The sequence below is a fragment of the Triticum urartu genome, chromosome 3A, assembly GCF_056163025.1.
Source record: "Triticum urartu cultivar PI428250 chromosome 3A, HENAU_Tu73, whole genome shotgun sequence".
In the NCBI taxonomy this organism is placed as follows: Eukaryota; Viridiplantae; Streptophyta; class Magnoliopsida; order Poales; family Poaceae; genus Triticum; species Triticum urartu.
This window is the reverse complement of record NC_141875.1, coordinates 528,397,598-528,418,076: the sequence shown is the minus strand read 5'-3', so window position 1 is coordinate 528,418,076 and position 20,479 is coordinate 528,397,598. Positions and strand designations below refer to the sequence as shown.

Genomic DNA, 20,479 nt, shown 5'->3' with positions numbered 1-20,479 from the left:
GGGGAGGGAAGGATGAAGGGCTCGACGGCGGCGGATCGCCTCCCGGAGAAGAAAACCCTAGCGTGAGGGAAGTTTGGGAGCTCTGGTCTCCTCTCAGGGTCATGACAGCTGGTCGGGCTGAAAGCCCATGATCATGAAGCAGCCTTGTGTGGTCCGGTAGAAAGTGGGAGGGAGAATGGGCTGTTCTCATAATGTTCCAAATCCATCCCTTGTCTCCCTCAACGCATCGCCTCAGAGAGAGAGAGAGAGAGAGAGAGAGAAAACAGCAGCAGCGAGGAGGTGGGGGAGTCGCGGGACCGGAGGGAAGGAGGAGTAGGGGAAACGGCGGGAAGTCGACGAGGCCCAGGAGCTGTCCGCGCCCCACGCGCGGGATGCGCAGGCCGCCGCTTCGCTGGTGGCCATGGCGGGGTCGAGGATGCGGTCGGCCTCGACCTCGCCCTCGGCAGCAGGGTGATGGCTCGCTGGTGGCGAGAGGAAAAGCTCGTGCACGGCGTCGAGGTGATGCCCTTCCTTCTCCTCTCTCAATTCCCTCTGGTCTCCTCTCTCGATCCCGTTTCTCTGCATCGCTTGGGGTTGGAGATGGCGAGCGGTGGCGGCGCGGAACGGGGGCACGGGCATAGGAAGAGGCCAGAGGAGCTTGGGGGTGGCGTTTGAGGGCGAGCTCGAGGCCGGAGAGGAGCGAGGCCGAGCTTGGCATGCGGCAGACGAGCTCGCCGGGCAGAGCTGGTTGCGGGCGGCGGAGAGAGCACGAATATGGCTGGGTTCTCCTTCGGGTGGGGAACCCCATCCCGTCCTCCGCCATCCTCTCCCGCGAATTTGGGCCGCCGGCGAAGAAATTTTCCAGAAAGAAGGTCTGACCCACCTGAACGCGATGTCTTATTCTGTGCCACGGTACGCCTGATCCTCCACGTCCTGAACCACGGAACATGAACTCTGATGAGTCCGGCGGCGATTGCCTAGCCCCCGAACAAAACTGTACGACGATTTTCCAGAGAACCGGGCCGGCATTTTCATCATTTGAAAAAAGAAGAGAACCGGACCGGGCCAATGAGGACCCTATCTTAAATCTCCACCGTTCCACCCTTATCAACCCCGCCTCCAACCCCTTTCGTTATCCATCTTTCCCTCCCTCTCTTAGGCTCCTCTGCTCACTACTGCTACCCCCTCTGCTCCTGCACCTCCATCCCAGTAATGCTTAGCTTGTAGACAGTGCACCTACCTCATCCCAGCTGCCTCTCTCCTTACCTTAGCTGATTGCTTGGGAAATTGACCTTCCATTTTGCTTCCTCGGGCCATCGGTACATCCTTGTCGGTGTACTGTCAAGAGCAGCTGAGCGCCAGGCCATCAGTAAATTCTTGGACCTGCTATTTATTATTTGGTTTCATATGTCTTTGTGTGTGTGTGTGTGTGTGTGTGTGTGTGTGAATTCACAGCTGTGTGGCCTTTTCTTGGCAATTTTTTTTAGCGTGCGCTTAATCGATATCCCTGGTGGCTTCTGTGTTTTCATATGCTTATGCGCATAACATTGTTCGTGCCTCCCTCGATGTGCAGTGTGGGCATGGAACAACGAACACTGCTTCGCAGTTAAGCTCTCAAATTGTGCCCATTTGAAATTGGATATCCTTTCTATGGTCGTGTATATTTCCAATTCCCAAAACATCTTTCTCTTATTGTGAACTAGTTATGTGGAATCCAGAAATTTTAGCATTTCTGCCTGTGTCATGGTAAATTAGCCTCTTGACTTCTTGAGTCTGTTCCCATGTCCCTCGTTGCAGGCATGGTTTGAATTTCAGTCCCCTACTGCCTTGTTCGCCCTTCTGTAGTCATCTTCTTTCTGTCCATCATTTGCGCAGATTTTATGTCGAAGTGATTTTTCTTCTTCAAATGGATTAGATGTAACTTAGTCCATTGGTTCTGCTAATATACCTTATACTTTATCCCTTCGTAGCTGGCCGCTTGATGATTTTCTTTTTTTGGATTTTGGTCAGTTGTACCATCTATATATCATTACACACAATTATCTCATTTGGAATCACAGGAGGTAAAAAAAATGTTGACTTGAATTGACGTTATGGTGTTAACGCAACCATTGTTGCTTGCACTTCATTCTCACCATTGGTACATCTTTTTCTTGTCAATCCTGGATTGTGGGGTGTAACTATGTCTCTTTCACGTCTAAGTAGTGTGTATATACACATGTCAATGATAGCTCCCTTTTTTGTCCTAACTTCAGTTTTCTAGCCCTACCCCTGCAACCACCATCACTCTCTTCTATTCTGTTCCTTCTAATGCGTGCCACATGTTGGTTGTGAATCCAACTGATGTTTAATTTTCTTTTTGACCGTATGATCTAGGTGGGAATATTCTGCTGATCTTGCTCGCCGTTTGGCGCGCACATGGCGCCCAAGAGCAAGCGTGGGAAGGCCAAGGGCGAGAAGAAGAAGAAAGATGAGAAAGGTATTGTTGCCATGACACCTTGATTGGCTTTTGCTTGCAATAGTCGGAGAAGATAGTTGCTCTCTTGAGCTGATCATTTGCGAATTTCTTCGATGAATTACCAGTGCTCCCTGTCGCCATTGACATCACCGTCAACCTACCGGATCAGTCCGATGTCATTCTCAAGGTTTAGCTTCTTGCTGCCACAGTTCTTTCTGCACTGTTTGTTTTGCTTGATGCATGATTTCATCAACAAGTATTCCTTCCTTGCTTGGCGCAGGGGATTTCCACGGACAGGATCATTGATATGAGGAGGCTGCTCTGCGTCAACACTGCCACATGTGCAATCACAAACTACTCTCTCTCGCATGAGGTATTTATAGCGTTTCCTTTTTCTCTTCATACTATATTACCGCAGCGGGCATCATTTTAATTCAATCCTGTTATATGATTTCATTTGTCGGTAGACTCGTGATGGTCACTTGAAGGATGGCGTTGATGTTGTGACACTGAAGCCATATACTCTCACCCTGGTAGAAGGTACATCTTATATCTGCAAAATAAGGATTTATTTTCTCAAGGCATCTTTAATCGACCCAAATAAATTTCTAATCCCCCAAACCCTTTTTTACTTAGGTTCATCTAATCCATTCCCAAAACATGCATAACTCCCAGAAGGTTTTTAGCTGACACGAAAAACAACCCCCCCTTCAAACATTTTGGCTTCCACCGCTGCCACACAATGCCCTCCCCAATACCCTACTAGCCACGCGCGAGAGTAAATTTTATTATTGTTAGGGTTGTTTGCCATAATATTTGCTGTGAGAGCCAGCAAACACTTGGATGTTTGTAACATAGTTGATGGCTAAGTAGTAAATATATGTTATACAACTTCAATTTTAATGCATTTTATTATTTGAGTTCGATTAGAATGCAGCATCCAAAAATGCATGATATTTTGGTAGTTAGTAGATTTTAAGAGCGGATTTTTTGAAGTTGACTTTTGCGGTTGGATTAGAGATACCCTTAGATTGGTTAAACCCATTGTTTCTAGACGTGTGTTCTGTAAATTGTACCTTTGCACACCTATACACCTGACAGCACCTTCATTTGCATCATTTTGTCTTTGATTTCCATATATCGTATTATTACTATTAAATTCTCTTCTATAGTGTCCAGGGATAAACCATCTGTAACCCTACATCTTAAACTCCAAAAATTCACAATGCAGGGGAGTATGACGAGGATAGCGCATTGGTGCACGTACAGCGGCTGCTGGACATTGTTGCGTGCACCGCCTCCTTTGGCTCTCCGCCGCCGACGCCTCCTCCTCCATCCCCCAAGGATGCCGATGCCACCAAGGAGCCCTCCAACTCCAGCTCCAAGCCTGCAGCAGCTGCCTCCTCAGGTGGGCGCCGCATGGGCTCACCGCCGCCCCTGCCCAAGGAGTCAGCTCCAAAGGATGCTGATGCAGCGGCGGCCAAGGAGGACGGGGTCTCAGCAGAGCTGGAGGCAGAGATGAGCGGTGCATGCCCCCGCCTCGGAGCGTTCTACGAGTTCTTCTCCCTCGCTAACCTCTCACCGCCCCTCCACTGTAAGTAAAACCTCTCTCACAGCCTTTCCAAAGCCCTGTAACTGATCTCTCTATTTCACGCTCTCGTTTCATGACTTCTGACTCGAACTGTAAACTTATGCCCAATGCTACGTGCCGGCAGGCCGATCCCAGCCCCCTCCCAAGCCATAGATTGCTTTTCACCATGGCCGTTGGATCTCGCCCAACACAGCGCATAGGAGGAGAACAGCGTTCGCATCCCTTGCTCACAGGCGCACATGGGGAAGAGATGGTGCGCACATCTCATGCTTACATGCGCGCACGGAGCCTACTCCCACTCGCCTCGCTCAAACATCCCACCCACGCCCACAAGAGCCTCGTCTTTGACGGCTCGCAGAGTCGCACTCCCTGTATGCAGCACAGCCAGCAGCAGCGTGGGCCGTCTCGCTCCCAGCAGCCCTGCTGTCCTCGCAGCAGCCCTTGCCGGCACTCGTAGCAGCGGGCGTCACTGGTCGCAGCATCGGATGTCTGGCTCGCAGCGGTTACCGTCGCCGTCGCAGCATAGGCCGTCCGACTCGCAGCAGTGATGTTGCCGTCATAGCACCACATTCGCGTGCTCGTAGCAGCGGCTGTCGCCGCTCACAGCACCAGTTGTTGCCGATGCAGTAGTGCGGCCCTGGCTCGCAGCAGGGGCTGTCACCATAGCAACACCATGTCCGCGCGCTCGTAGCAGCGGCCACCGCTGTTCGCAGCAGTGGTTGCCGCCGTCGCAGTACCCGGTGGTCGGCATCGCACCTTGTGGTCACTGTCTAGCACCACGACAGAGAGAGGATGATGAGGTACCGGTCCTCACGGAAGAGGAATTAGTGTCTGCAAACTCAAGCAGAGATAAGGCTGAGGGACCACATGAGTGGTGCGTGGGGCCCACGGGTACGTGGCGGGTGAGCACACGATGCGGCCGGCGCGAGATTAGAATGGGCCGCCAGATACTAATTGTTTTCCTAAACTTATTTGCAACAAAAGAACATTAAGGTGCCGTACTACTGCTAGCATTAGATTTGGAACCTCTGCCTTGATCTATTTGTACATATATTTTTGCTGTCTGCGTCACCATGGTTTGTCCTTGAGATGTTAGTTCATGTAATTTAACACTTTCCTCATTATTTTGAATGCTAAGCGTGAGATATTAGCTTGAAATTTGTTGAGCTGAACATTTCTCTAGCGAGGCAAATTCTTCCGTTTGCTGAGTTATTTTAACTCTTTCGATCAGTTATAAAGAGAGTGACTCAACCTCGACAGGAGGAGCAACCGTCTGATGACCATCTCTTCTTCCTTGAGGTAATCATGGGTAATAGTTATATCTTTGACAGCATTTTTGCGCTAAGATGCCTGCTAATTACATCACATGTGCCCTAATTGGAGAATTGTTGGCTGACTTTCAGGCAAAGCTTTGTAATGGGAAATTTTTCATTGTTGAAGCTCGGAGAAAGGGGTTCTTTAGTTTTGGGAAACAGCGTGTTTTGTGCCACAATCTTGTCGACCTATTGAGGCATCTGAGCAGAGCATTCAATAATGTTCGTTTATCTCACATTCTGGTTGTAAATTTTATATTAGGGTAATCTAAATTGTTACTCCCTCCGTTCCATAATGTAAGACGTTTTTGCAAACTATGTTAGCTTACAAAAACGTCTTATGTTATGGGAGGAGGGAGTATCTAATAATCTTGCATCCTGTATTGTATTTTACCTTGTTATTAGATATCCCACTTAAAGCTGTAGCCTCTTCTGGACAAATGAACTTATATACACTTTAGAGATGAAATGTAGTTAATAACAGCAGATTTTTGAATCTACTTTTAATGTATATATGTGTGTGAACATTTGTGGTGTAGTGTGTACGCTTTTGTGCAGTAGTAATTGAGACGATGAAATTGAGAGAAGATAAGTAATAATCAGGATAAAATTCCTAACTTACCTCAGCCGCAAGAAGGTTTGAATTGGTAAAGTCTATTTTGGCAGCAGCACCGTGTCCTCCACTTTCAAGTTTCTACTGCCAAAAATAACAATCTGCCTACCAGATTTTTCACTTATTCGGATTGAAATTACGTACTAAAAATTGATAGTTGAGCATGGCAGTGCATTGTTGTAGGTTTGGAAAGTGGCATTTGCCAACAGTGGCAGTGTCAAATTCCCATTCTAGAAACTACTTGAGGTTCTTAATTACCAACAATTTTATAGCACTATTTAACTATTTCTGTAAGCCACTGCAGTCTCATTTTCCGTATCTCTAATTCTTTTCTATGACCTTGTTATATGAATTTAATCCTTTATGGTGCTTGCATATATATTAGGCATACGAGGATCTTATGAAGGCATTTTTGGAACGGAACAAGGTGTGTTACCCTTTTTTGGGTGTTTCATTGTACATATCTTTTTCTAAATTTCAATGGAAACTTTTCAGAAGACTGTGACTTTGCATTTGGATTATTGTGTGCTTGGGCATAATGATTGATCTGAAAAGGAGTTGAATATATTTTAATGCACTTTAAATATCAAACAACAATTTGGGTTCTAGGAATATCTACCTTCTACAGTTATGCTGATGTTCATATTCAGTTTCTTCCATTTGGGGCTCCTCTAGTATGTTGCGCTTGATTATTACATATTTACTCGCAGGTTCATATGAACCATGTTTTTGTATTCCATCCGCCATCAGACAACAGTTTTCCTATCTAATGCTGCATCATGACCTAATTATAACTGCTTGTATGTTGCAGTTCGGAAATTTTCCTTATGGTTATCGTGCAAATACATGGCTTGTTCCTCCGATTGCTGCCCAGTCACCATCAACATTTCCTCCCCTTCCTGCTGAGGATGAAACTTGGGGAGGCAATGGAGGTGGTTGGGGAAGGGATGGCAAAAGTGACATGTTGCCATGGGCAGATGAGTTCCTGTATCTCACATCCATGCCTTGCAAAACTGCTGAGGAGAGGGAAATTCGTGACAGGAGAGCATTCCTACTGCACAGTCTATTCGTAGATGTTGCCATGTTTAGAACTATTGCAGCCATCCGGCATGTAATGGAGAGTACAGATGTGTCAACAGCAATCAAGATAGATGAGGTCTTGCATTCTGAGACGGTGGGAACTTTTAGCATCACTGTCACAAGAGATTCTTCAGATGCAAGCTGCAAGCTGGACACTAAGATAGATGGAAGCCGAGCCACAGGAATGGACTCTAAGCATCTTGGAGAGAGAAACCTTTTGAAAGGAATAACTGCCGATGAAAACACTGCTGCACATGTATAAGTTCAAAATTAAGGTGATCTTTCTCATATTCAGGTAAAAGAGAGGCTTTTCCTAATTTTGTCTCTAATTTGCAGGATGTTGACAGTTTGGGCATCGTGAATATTAGATACTGTGGGTATGTTGCTGTAGCAAAGGTTAACAATTACGAGAAAACTATTGTGGCTTCTTCTATTAAGCCTGCTGATATCACGGATCAACCTGAAGGGGGTGCCCATGCATTGAACATTAACAGGTTGGTAGCAATGCTTTGTCTTGTTTTTCTAGTTATCCACAAAGTTTATGCTGCTTATCCCATTCTTTCTTTATTATATATATTTATTGTTTTTAGTTTGAGGATGCTCCTAAATGAAGCCAATGCAACTGGAGAAAAAAAGTTACCAACACAAAGTCACAGGCAGGAAGAACTAACTGCAGCACAAACTTATGCTGAGAACTTGTTGAAGGAAAGTCTTCAAAATCTTGAGGAAGAGGAGACTGGTAAACAATCATTTATGAGATGGGAACTTGGTGCGTGTTGGGTTCAGCACTTGCAAGATCTGAAAAAATCTGACAAAGACAAAAAACAAGGTGATGGGAAGGAAAAGAAGAAAATGGTGGACAAAGCTGTGAAAGAGACAAAGATTGAAGGGCTTGGGAAGCCTCTCAAAGCTCTTAAGCACCCGAAGAATGCGGTTGATGCTTCTGGCAAGGGATCCTCATCAGGGAACAAAAGTTTGACTGATGCAACAAGCTCTGGGGAAAACCAGAAAGTTAATCCATCATCTGTTGAATCGCCTCAAGGAGACTGCATCGCCTCCGAGAGTGAAATCTTGCTGAAGGATGTATTACTTGATTCCGCCTTTACAAGGTTGAAAGATTCAGAAACAGGACTCCACCAGAAGGTAGAAATGCATTAATCTTCATAGCAAGTGATGATTTCGCATCTGCCCTTTGCTGTCTTGCATATCCAACTCATACCCTCCTCATTTCAGCATTTAGTTTTATAAATAAATGTCCTATTTAAAATAGAGTTTCCTTGTGATTATTAATCTTCGGCAATCATATATATAACTGTCAGTATTAAATTTCATGTGATACTGTGTTTGCCAATATTGTGGATACCAAGGTATGCTGTGGAGGGGTTCATGAAATGTGTTCTTACCTGACTCAGAACCTCAAAGTTGTGGAGCCTACCTCAGGTGCACTAGGGGTTGATAAATTGTAGTGCAGCTGGCTAGGGGTCTTGTGCTTTCCCATCCTACACCTGCTCGAGGCCTCGCTTAAGCAGGGTGCTAATGCTTGTTCTTCTAAATTAAAATTTCACCGGTGCTAGTGCCTGTGGACGAGTGTTTTTTACATCAGCGCGTGGTGCTTCAAACAACATCAAATATGCAAGGCTTTTCACCTTTCTTGATTTTGTCAAATCCACTTCTGAATTCTACAAAATAATAAAATCAATTGTATGAAACAGACTACGTATTGTTTTAGCACCCTTGCTTACCAAGTGGCCATTTGTAGCTACTAATCATGCATAAAGTTCATACACTAATCTCTTGTGCTCCACAGTCACCATCTGAGTTGATTGAGATGGCTCTGAAGTTCTATGATGAAGTTGCGCTTCCTAAGCTGGTACGCATCATTATATGGGACATGAATAAGTTCCCACATGCTTATCCTTTTTAGTCATGAGGCATAATAACTAACCAAGAAATTATTTAGGTTGCCGATTTTGGTTCATTGGAACTTTCACCTGTTGATGGTAGGACCTTGACAGATTTCATGCATACGAGGGGCCTACAGATGCGCTCCCTAGGACGAGTTGTAAGTTTGCAACAATTTTTCATTTGAACATGATGAAATGTCATTTCTTTTTTAGTGCTTGATATGTGCTAATCTAAGAATTCCCTATGTAGGTCAAACTTTCAGAGAAGCTCTCACACGTACAGTCCCTTTGTGTGCATGAAATGATAGTGAGAGCATTCAAGCACATTGTCCGATCTGTGATTGCAGCTACTTCAGACATGCGACAATTAGCATTAACAATAGCTGCAGTGCTGAACTTACTTCTTGGTGTTCCCGAATCTGAATTTTCTGGAAGTTCTCCTGCTGTGCATCCCCTAGTGTGGAGATGGCTTGTTGCTTTCTTGAAAAAGCGATACCAGTATGACCTCACAGAGCAACATTATGTTGATGTGAGGAAATACGCTATACTGAGAGGACTATGCCATAAGGTAAACATGTTTGAATCTTTTTAACATTTCTCACACTCGGTGCATTTTATTGAGCTTAAAGGTTGCTTTTAGGTGGGCATTGAATTGGCACCCCGAGATTTCGTCATGGATTCTGCTTTCCCGTTTTACAAACAGGACATTATTAGCCTTGTCCCCGTACATAAGGTAAAAGTATTTTCCTCAGTTCAATTGTTTTTATCATACTGTACAAAAATCACATTGTGCTGTCATGGCTTGATCATCACATATGGCTATCAGTGTTTTGAGAACTTGTTAGATAAATGAGTGGCACATAAACACAACTGACGTGTTTTTTTAAAAATGCAGCAAGTTGCATGCTCATCTGCAGATGGAAGGCAACTTCTAGAATCCTCCAAAACGGCTCTTGACAAGGGTAAACTTGAAGATGCTGTTAATTATGGAACCAAGGTACCTTGTAAAATCTTGTGCATTTCTTTTTTTACAATTCCTTATCTGTCATATCTTGGGAACTCATAAATTATTTTATCTATGAATGTAGGCTCTTGCCAAGCTCATAATGGTGTGTGGTCCCTATCATCGAATGACGGCTGGAGCTTATAGCCTTCTAGCTGTTGTTTTGTACCACACTGGTGATTTTAATCAGGTAAATGGTAATTCAGGTGCACAGCAGATAGTTTGTAATAATTGCTATGCATATTTTGAAGACAATTGAAGTGATAGCACTGTTTAGTTAAGTGAGGAATTGTTGAACGTCAGAGATAGAAAGACTTGTGCCATTGCACTTTCTTCATGTAGATATTTGTGTAAACTCAGAAATAATATATACTTTTAGCATTCTCTGCTAAGCAAGTTTTCAGTTACACTGAGTGAAGGATACTTAAAGGTGTTATAATTTTGGATTACACTAACTATAACACCGAAGGAACATATAGGGAAGAATACAGTACAAATTCTGATAAAAGTGTGATTTTCTTCCAGTTTTAGGAGGAGTTACGTTAACATCAGCAGATCTTAAGTTTTTCTGCATATTAATAACTAGTGAAGTTGAAAATTGCAGGCTACAATATATCAGCAAAAGGCCCTAGATATCAATGAGAGGGAACTTGGGCTTGATCATCCTGATACGATGAAGAGTTACGGAGACCTTGCTGTTTTCTACTATCGTTTACAGCATACAGAACTGGCTCTGAAGTAAGTTCAGTTTATGAAATACTCTTGTTTTATTCATGCAGCAAACCTACAGTTTCACAAGGGTTGAGAAAATAGTCATTCCAGGTGTAAGTTGAAGAAAAGTTACATATATCCAAAAGAGTAGGAGACCTCCCTTAGGGTATTTTATCTAGCAAAGTGCTATGTCATGCTGATGAATTTTGCCATATTAAATAGTCTTGCTATTGCTGCCAAGAATATATTTACTATCTTCTCAGGTCATAGCTGTTTTTTTCGCAAACTTATTATGTCAAATGTGCATATTTGGTTCTCTCTCTCTATGCTTTATTGTTTGGATTAAAAAACTAATCTTGTCTTATGATAATAATGCTAAAAGTGAGTAGGAACTAGCTGCTTAGTCTTCTGAGTCTCCAATTTCTTTGTAGTGTGGTTTCGTGTCTGAGATGCTATCTCTCAGCTCTGACTCCATTATTGTTAATTACAACAGTTGAAATAATATAACTAGACCCTTGCATGAATGCCATCAACATATAACCATCAAACCTAATGCTAACGCTTATAAACTCATAAATGCTAAGTGAATCCTTAGGTAGTGATATGTTTCCCTGATATTGTAGCTAAACCACAAGCATATGTATTATCTTTCTTATTCTTGGGTGAGGTTGCAGAGGGTAAAAATGGTATGGTATTTGCTTCTAGCCTCAAATCGTTAAATTATTAATTGATGTCATGTAAAACTCTTATCGAGGATGGACCATAATTCCCTTAAGGTCATATGTCTTTAAAGACTGAAGATTCAATAACTGTTTATTTACCTGTGCATGAGCTTGTCTTGAAGGTTATTTCATAGATATCAAAGCTATTGCGATATGGGAAAAATCTAAGGTTTGAATAAACAATGTGCTATACCTGCTATCCTCTTGATACTCCTTGCAGTATATGACCCTAATGATTTAGATTCATTGCTACAGTGTCTACAAAAAATTAACCTTTGGTGCAAATTAGGTACGTCAAGCGTGCATTATATCTTCTACATCTTACATGCGGACCATCTCATCCAAACACAGCTGCGACATATATTAATGTAGCCATGATGGAGGAAGGCTTGGGGAATGTGCATGTAGCTCTTAGGTACTTGCACAAAGCTTTAAAATGCAACCAGAGATTACTTGGGCCTGATCATATCCAGGTAATTGTCTTTCTCAACATAAAAAAAAACTTATGGCAAATGGCATGCTTTTGTTATTTTAGGGTGAAATGTACACTTCGAATAATTATTAAATGTGAATGATGTTCATTTCGTGCCACTTTACAAATCATACTTGTTGACTTGACAACACATCAAAAAATCTTAAGTGGATGCCTTCAATGACTTAACAAGCTATTGTCAAAACAATCAGGAACGAACTGTGTTAGGTCCAACAGACATATGTCGATGATAAGTCAAATTATGCAAGGCTAGGCGCTGTCAAGATTGCATCATTGGACCCCTCTGGGCCAGGGTATGGGCCACAGAGCCCAAGAGAGGCATCATCGACCAAGGAGGAAACTTACCATGCGACATATAAGGAATCCCTATAGGATACGTAGGAAAGGCTGAATGTTTTGATATCAATACCAGTCCGGACTCCTACCACCTACATGTCTGATGGCACTGACATGGCGACCGCCATGGCAGTGCTATATAAGGCCAAGATCCGGTTTCGCATAGCCTAGATCCTATACACCATGTAGAGATTTTGACGCTTCCCATCGAGACCTGGCATATCTCGTCGAGTTACCACAATCTATGTTTTTAAAGCGTCCCTAAGGCGATGCCTAGGCGTCGAAGCGCTCCCCCTCTGCTTTGGAAAATCGACCGCTTTGGGCGCCTAGGCGTCCAAAGCGCCCGCCTAGGCGCCAAAGCGCCCCCCTCCCTAAGGCGGTAAGGCGTCGCCTTAAAAACAGACCACAATTCACCGAGTACCCCCCCCCCCTCTCCTGACATTGTAATCGATCCCTTGTATTATCCCCGCATATAAGAAAAATAGTAAGGCAGGAAGTTGCGCTTTCACCCACCTTGGGGGCTTGAACCTCGCTATATCGTGTGTCCCATTCTTTGTTCTAGATGCACCAGTAGCTTGACGTGACGTTCCCGCGACTACAAATCCATGTACTCATTCTAGTACCGCTATTAGGACACGACGAAAAAATCTGTCAACGATATGGGAGTATGATTCCACGCATTAGATTTCAAGTCTTTCTTGCTTGCCTTGGCCCTCACATAAATCCGCCTTATGGGAAAGCACTTCCTCACGCTCCTTGCAGCCGGAGATTTTTCCTGGCCTCCACAATTCTAGATATGAGCTTACAAGGTTGTCCCCTCATGTTGCCACACGGTATATGCATTCATTGTGGTGTGCACATCCGTGGTTCTAATCTCAAAAAAATTGTAGAATCATGATGAGCAACATTGGTGTGGTATTAATGACCCACAAGTGTAGGGGATCGCGACAATCTTTGAGGAAAGTATTACAACCCAAGTTTATTGATTTGACACAAGGGGAGCCAAAGAATACTTATAATCCTTAGCAGTTGAGTTGTCAATTCAACCACACCTGAAAAAGAATACTTGCTCGACATAATCTATTAGTAGAAAAAGCGATGTAGTGATTGTAGTTGTGGCTGTGGAAATAGTAACAAAAGCAGCAATTCCCGGCAGTTGCCAAGAACAAGAGTAACGTAAAGAGATCAACAAGTATGAAAAGCGTAGGCATGGGAGTGAATAATGGACGTCGCATGGATGAAATCAAATATGTAATAGATGTAACACAATCATGGCAAAAGTGCATAAAGAACCGTCGGGAAGTTAAGAGGACAAAATCATAGCAAAAGTGCTTGGAAAAATAGATACATTTGAGACGTATCAGGTACATGCATGGAGCTTCAAGTTAGCTGGATACTTGCATAACCAAGGAACTACATCAGGATTACTATGGGAAGCATTCGGTTGGTTACGCCGAGGCCTACCTCACCCCACAAAATGTCCTCTCTGTGATAAGGTGGAGGAAACTATTACACATCTATTGGGTTGACTGCGTCTTCTCCTAAGCAGGTTTGGATAGGGACCCTTCGATATGTTGGCCTAGTGCACTCAGTACCGGTCTGTCTGGCTCCGATGCGGTGACACCGGCGGGTGCCACCATTCCTTCCTGGAGGGTGTCGGTGGTAACCATCCCCCACTTCCCTCCGCGTGCCGGGGGAAACCCTAGGACATGTCCGGGCACGTCGTTGGCGTCGCATCCCTTCTTGGAGGTGCTGCTTGGTACGTGGCGGATCGGAGCCTCGGGCTGTGGTGGTTTGTTTCCGGAGGGCGCAACGGTGGCGGGTCATGCGCGCTTTGTCGAGCTGCCGTTGTTGGCATTTGTTTCTTCTTTTTCTTTTGGGCTTGATGTGCTGCTTGCCCTAGCAATGCTATGTGTATGGTGTTGGTTGCTTTGGAATACAAAGCGGGGGGAAACCCTTTTTCGGTAAAAGCTTTGTGTCGCAGTGGATTGGTAGAAAGAAGAGTTTGTAGAAGCCCTAAGAAGGGCAACACCCTTTAATTACAGCACGATCCCTCTAATCGCTATACACGGCCAACACTTGGAGCAAAGCTGCCAGACCCCTCGCACCCGTCGACACCCATTGCTTGGCTTTGGCCTTGATCATGTCAAGCATGCGAGCTGTACCGACAATAGCCAAGGATGTGCCTTTCCGGACCAATAAGAATGGGCATGGGTCGGCCCACTCGCCGCCTGCAACAATGGGGTTAGCCGTTACAGCCACATGAAAGATGAGCATGTGAGTGGCCCGAAGAGACGGCACGGGCACCGCTACCACCCGGTCCAAGCTCAAAGAGCTGGATGGAGCCAGACTACCGGAGGTGCCAGCGCTAGCGACGCAGTCGGCTGAGCGGATAGCACCACCTCACGTCATGGAAGCCGCGTCCTCTTCATGCTCCGGTTCGCCGTGGAGGCTTCCGGGGAAGACCTCTCTGGCCCTGCGGGTGGCCAGCACCGGTCGCACCTGTTGAAGTGTATATGTGGATTGCCTAGCCTTTTTCATCAGTTCGGACTTTTGGTTGCATTGGCTAGTGCATGAAGCTTAGCAGCACCACCCGTGTCCCTAGCCACTTAGTGCGGCGACGGGGGTGGCGACTGCTGCACCGGTTGAGGAGGGGGTGGTCTCGGCTGTTGCGCAAGTGGCCTAGGATGCACAGCCCCACCCCTGGCGACCAGCGCGGCGGCAGGGTAAACGGTGTTGGATGCCCCGCCAAGTTGCGTGCGGAGGACTAAGTTGAGGAAGTGACGGAGGGTGTCCGTGCTGGCTCATCGTCCGAGAATGACGGGAGCATGGGAGAAGTAGTCGCTTGCATGTTCCACAACTCAAGAAAACACAAAAGTGCCTCGATGCATTTCAGACCCAGAAATAAGTGTTTTGTTTTATCATTTTCCATGATTAACTGTTAGATTCAAGTGACATATTCTTCTGTTTTGTGTAGACTGCTGCAAGCTACCATGCTATCGCCATTGCTCTCTCATTGATGGAAGCTTATTCGTTGAGTGTTCAGCATGAGCAGACAACCTTGCAAATTCTTCGTGCAAAGCTTGGACCAGATGATCTTCGGACTCAGGTTTACTTCTACAGTTCTACTAAATGATATTATTGTAATGCTGAAAACCTACTCCCTCTGTTACCAATGGATGTCATTTTAGAATACATTTAGTATAAAAGAATTAACTTTGAGCACTAATATAAACTAATGTATTTTATTTTAAATATGAAGATAATATTAGTAGATTTTCCATCAAAGTACTTCTGTAATACTAATTGTGCATTTGAGAGCCAGTCAATGCCCAAATGGCATCTAGTTAGTAACAGAAGTACCTCGATTCTTTTCCCACTTGAACTATTACCTTAGCTATATGAAGAGAACCATTCCCTTTTCAATTATTTGCAAGGACAATCTTAATATTGTTGCCTTCCACGTTACAGGATGCTGCAGCCTGGCTTGAATACTTTGAATCAAAAGTAATTGAGCAACAAGAAGCTGCCCGCAATGGAACCCGAAAACCCGATGCATCAATAGCTAGTAAAGGACACCTAAGGTGCGATTTAGTTCTGCCAATGAAAGCAAAATTAATCCTAGAGAAACTTCTATTGTGTTGTGCTAGCTAGTGCACAGCACATAATCTGGTATCAGTTATCATAGATATTTGGATAATGTACACTGTTTTGGACTATACAGATGCTATAGTAACTGTATTTGTTTGCCCTTGCAGTGTATCTGATCTTCTTGATTACATCAATCCCAACAAAGAAAACAGAGGAAGAGATTCTGAATCAGGCAAGAGGAGGTACTCAAGCATAAAGGTTAGTTGCTAATTTTTACTTCGGCTAAAATTGTTTTCAAGATAATGATTATGTTCTCATTAAGGAACAAGTTTAACTAAGGCAGAGAGAAATAAGAGCTGCGAGATGGTTACCATAGTGTAATACTAGTATTAAATGAATATTTAACTCATAGTGCAATTGGTCAGTTTCTCGAAGAGAAAAAGGGAGACTTACAATTGTTCACAACAAAGTTAACAGGCAGCAAAATAGTATATTTCGGTTTACATAATGACTAGGTAGATAACATGCAATAATATTTTGTATCTTTCGTGGATTGAACCTGTGCCGGTGGCTCTCATTTATTCTGTAGTGTTACCAATATGATTTCTACCTACACAATTCCGGCCCTTCCTGTATATCTGGAACTCAATGAACCTGGTTTCCTTTTTCCACAATGCTAAAAGTTACACTACATTTTTCTTCCATGAAAGCATTCATGTTATCACTCGAGTAACTTGACATTTAGTATTTTAGCATTACTGTACATGGCAGAATTTATTCATTGTATACTCGTCCTGTCAGGTTTTATCACATTCGAGTGAGAATTCAAACATAGAAAGTCCTGATATATCTCCAAGAGATTCTGCTATTGCAATCACAGACGAGGAAAAACGAATTAAGGGGCCATTGCAAGATGATAGTGCTAAGATCATGGATATTCCTGAAACTGAGGTTAAAGAGAGTCCTTTATCCGTGGAGGCTTCACCACCTTCTGAACAACTGGTAGAGAGAGCTGAGGTGAACATCAGTTCACCTGAGGAAGTTTTTGATGAAGAACAGGATGATGGTTGGCAGCCTGTTCAAAGACCTAAAACAGCTGCAGTTTTAGGAAAACAGATAAAGCATTACCGTCCTGCCATCAGAAGGACGTATGACCCTGACAATCATGCTCCGACAGATGCTTCCCAATATAAGCCAAGGAATTCCTATTCAAATAACCGTTATTACTTCTTAAAGAAGAAAACTATTGTACCTGCAGCATACGCAGATCCTCAGCAGCATATGAAAGTCCAGACATCAAGTGCCAGGTTTGGTCGTAAGATATACAAGGCTATGACCTACCGGATTAAGCCAGGGACAGCATCCTCAGAAGTGCAAGATACTTCTAGGCTCACAGAGCAGATGGGTGGTAAAGAAGAATCCCAAATAGCTTATTCACATGTACACAATCGTTCGGCAGATCTGAAAGGAAGTGAGCCACATGGACCTTGGGTTGAAAGTACCGGAAACCCACCATCATACAAAGATGTTGCATTGGCACGTCCAGGTACAATAGCCAAGACTCAAATACAAAAACCTAAAGATGATGTACTGCAACCATCACTTGGTCAAATTATCGCACAAGAAATGAAGGATTCCTTGGTAGATACAGTTCAAGTGGACCAGAGGTCCGTGTCCTCAAGTACCAATAATTCCAAAGAGGTAAGCATTGTGCCAACAGAAATGCAGCATTCAGAACAAAGAGAAGAGTCACATAGGGAACATGAGATTGACGACACGGGGAAAGATAGTTTACCAGATAAATTAACATCAAATACTGAGAAACCTTCTGGCGGTGGCCCTGCAGATATTAAGACAGACATGACCTTACTCAGTAATAACAAAGATCAAGAACCAACAAGTAGTGACAATTTTGGTGCAACCACTGAGTTCTCAGATTCAACAGTACCCACAGAAGCTGAAAATAGTGGAAAGTCTGGCATACAATTTCTAGAAGAATCTCTACCTACTAATAGTGAACCTATTACAGTTTCAGCACATACAACAAGTATGCAGGGAGGCGTTGGAGGTGTTGAAAGTGAGAAGTCAAAGCCTGACTTGCTTCTAAGTAATATTGATATAAGAGAGATGTCTAATAAGAAGCTATCTGCTGCTGCACCTCCATTCAATCCGTCTCCTCCAGCTATCCTTAGCCCACTTGCTGTAAGTGTCGGTCTCCCACCACCAGGTGCTGTTCCAGGTGTCGGCCCTTGGCCTATGAATGTCTCCATGCATCCTGGACATTCAAATATGGTGCCAAACGGTCCTCCGCTGTGCACATCCCCACATCATTTGTACCCTCCTGCTTCTCGGTCTCCTAATCTCTTGCATCATGTGCCATTTCTTTATCCACCATATAGTCAACCGCAGATGGTTCCAAGCAGCACATTTCCCATGAACACCACTATTTTTCGCCCTAACCATTATGGATGGCAACCTTACATGAGCCCAGCTGCATCTGAGTTTGTGCCTGGACCAGCATGGTCAAACAATCATCCAGTCACTTACACCCCCAGCCCACATGTTGCTGACACTATTTCTCAGTCTTTAGCAGATACACATGTTCTATCTGATGCAGCTGTTGTTAGTATAGGACCTTCGCTGGACAGCAATATGGTTGCAGTAAGGGAGGAAATGGAGGTCCCTGTGGAGGTATGCAGTGGTAATTTGATCAGCAATAAATTTTTGGGAGAGGAACATGACAAAGAGTTAAAGGATGCTGTTAATGCTGCACTTAATCCTGATAAGCCAGGAGATAGCATATTTGATATTGGTGGAACGAAGCTGGGAGGCAGCATGAAGAATGAAGATGAGGGTAGCTTTAGGATATTTGTAAAGGGGAAAGGCAGGCGAAAGCAAACTCTGAGGATCCCGATAAGTTTGCTTAACAAGACATATAGTTCACGTTCCTTCAAGCTTGACTTCAACAGAGTAGTCAGAGAGAACGACATCTTCAGGCCATCAGGCGTTTCTTTTGCTGAAGTAGTTTCTTCTGGCAACTGAGAAATATTCCACCAGAGTCAAATATTGACCTATACCATCATTACCCAAAGAGAATTACGATGGATCTCTCATTTGAAAGATACTGAAATGTGACACTCTTATTTTTGTCTGAGCATTCGGAATGCAGCAACAGTGCTCCTTCAGTGTTCCAGGTAATCATTTTTACCAATATTGTAAGAACTCTTTGCTCCCCAATAATTTTCTTTGCTCCCCTATTATAGATCTCAATCATCTAATATGCTAGGTGTCGCTTTTCAACTTTCTAGATCTGAAATTCTTCAATCCAAGCTACTCTGAAAAAATCGATGTGTTTTGTTTCCACTTCAAATCAGGTATGGCTCCTTCTCAGTAATCATTTTAGCCTGTTACATGTTGAACTTGTTTGTACCCCATACACGGATCAGTTTTGGGTGTAGTTCTTGGTAATGACTACATCTTGTTATAAGCATATATAAAAAGACTAGTGTTCTTTGAAGCACCTTTGGGACCTTCACAGATACGACGCATGTAAGAGAGGGTTAGTCACTGCTCCAATAAAAGTACAAAGTTTCCATGTTATTTTCTCAGTTCAGCCTCTGTTAAAAGTACAAAGTTTCCATGTTACTCTCTCCATAAAGAAATATAAGAGCGTTTAGATCACTAAAATAGTAATCTAAACACTCTTATATTTCTTTACAGAGGGAGTACATCTTTCATCTATGTATTAATAGTAGCATATTATAGCATCTTTCATCTATCAAAGTTCAGCCTATGCATATTATAGTGACACTTACTTTGGGGCGGAGGGAGTATTTATTTGCAGCTTCCAAGCTACGTTTTCTTGTAGTGACGTGTTAGCTAACTGTTCTCTGTTCGCACATTGCTCTCAGATGTCGACAATTCCGTGTGGAGTGCAGAAGATTGCAGGGAGTTTTGCGAGATCCGGAACTAATACAAGATGGAAGTGTTAGCAAAAAGATACATGGCAGACTGATTCTTTTCTACAGTTTTGATAGACTGAGCAGAATGTTTTCCTCAAAAAATTGGGCTGAATTTTGGTCGTATGGAACTTAGCTTCTAGAAATTTAGAAATTGGTTTGCTCACTGCATCCTGTAATAATCTATTGCGTCTTTTGTGAGAGAAACTGATGTTATTCTTTTGATGAGAATAGTAACAAGAGTATCTCCAGCAGTTCTTCTCTCCCCAATAATTTTTCTTTGATAGACTTACCAAAAAATTACTCTAGCACCTACCCTTTAACAATAAACTAGCAAAAGAGCCCGTGCGTTGCAACGGGAGTAAAAAGACACACACGCCCTTAATTTATTTTATTTTCTCCTTGCAAGGTTTTGTTGTCGCGTGCATGCGTGATTATAGATGGTTGCACTCTAAACAACATTTTGACTATTGAATGGGCAAAATAATGTCATATCCAGTTTCTGCACATTTTTAATCAAATTTCATATATTACATGTTAGAATTGAAATTATGATTGAAAAGATATGAAGATTTTTGAAAAACATATGATACAGACTATGGGTTGATTTTCAGAAACTGTAGGGAGCTCTGTGTAAGAATTAAAACTTTTTCTTCAGGTCACTTAAAATAGTATTGCGGGTTAATTACCGAAAACTATAGGGGATTTTCTAGGAAAATGAAACTT

The 20,479-nt window shown here is 43.4% G+C and overlaps 1 protein-coding gene across 4 annotated transcripts; it reads left to right on the top strand.

The window, feature by feature from the left end:
• Positions 1-203: 203 nt before the first annotated feature.
• LOC125544851 (protein REDUCED CHLOROPLAST COVERAGE 1) lies at positions 204-20,007 on the top strand. Of its 4 annotated transcripts, none has more exons than XM_048708626.2 (26): positions 204-498; positions 2,356-2,458; positions 2,563-2,624; positions 2,718-2,810; positions 2,905-2,977; positions 3,669-4,031; positions 5,260-5,327; positions 5,432-5,563; positions 6,340-6,381; positions 6,766-7,290; positions 7,371-7,528; positions 7,625-8,177; positions 8,842-8,904; positions 8,995-9,096; positions 9,189-9,506; positions 9,579-9,671; positions 9,834-9,935; positions 10,027-10,131; positions 10,546-10,679; positions 11,664-11,847; positions 15,181-15,312; positions 15,675-15,787; positions 15,962-16,052; positions 16,596-18,988; positions 19,103-19,168; positions 19,706-20,007. In XM_048708626.2, the coding sequence occupies exons 2-24, from the start codon at positions 2,398-2,400 to the stop codon at positions 18,834-18,836; spliced, it is 5,808 nt and encodes a 1,935-aa protein (XP_048564583.2). In that variant the 5' UTR covers positions 204-498; positions 2,356-2,397; the 3' UTR covers positions 18,837-18,988; positions 19,103-19,168; positions 19,706-20,007. The 4 variants fall into 4 exon arrangements, with proteins under 4 accessions (XP_048564583.2, XP_087403705.1, XP_087403704.1 ...); XM_087547579.1 differs by lacking the exon at positions 204-498 and adding an exon at positions 533-851; XM_087547578.1 differs by lacking the exon at positions 204-498 and adding an exon at positions 533-891.
• Positions 20,008-20,479: the final 472 nt, after the last annotated feature.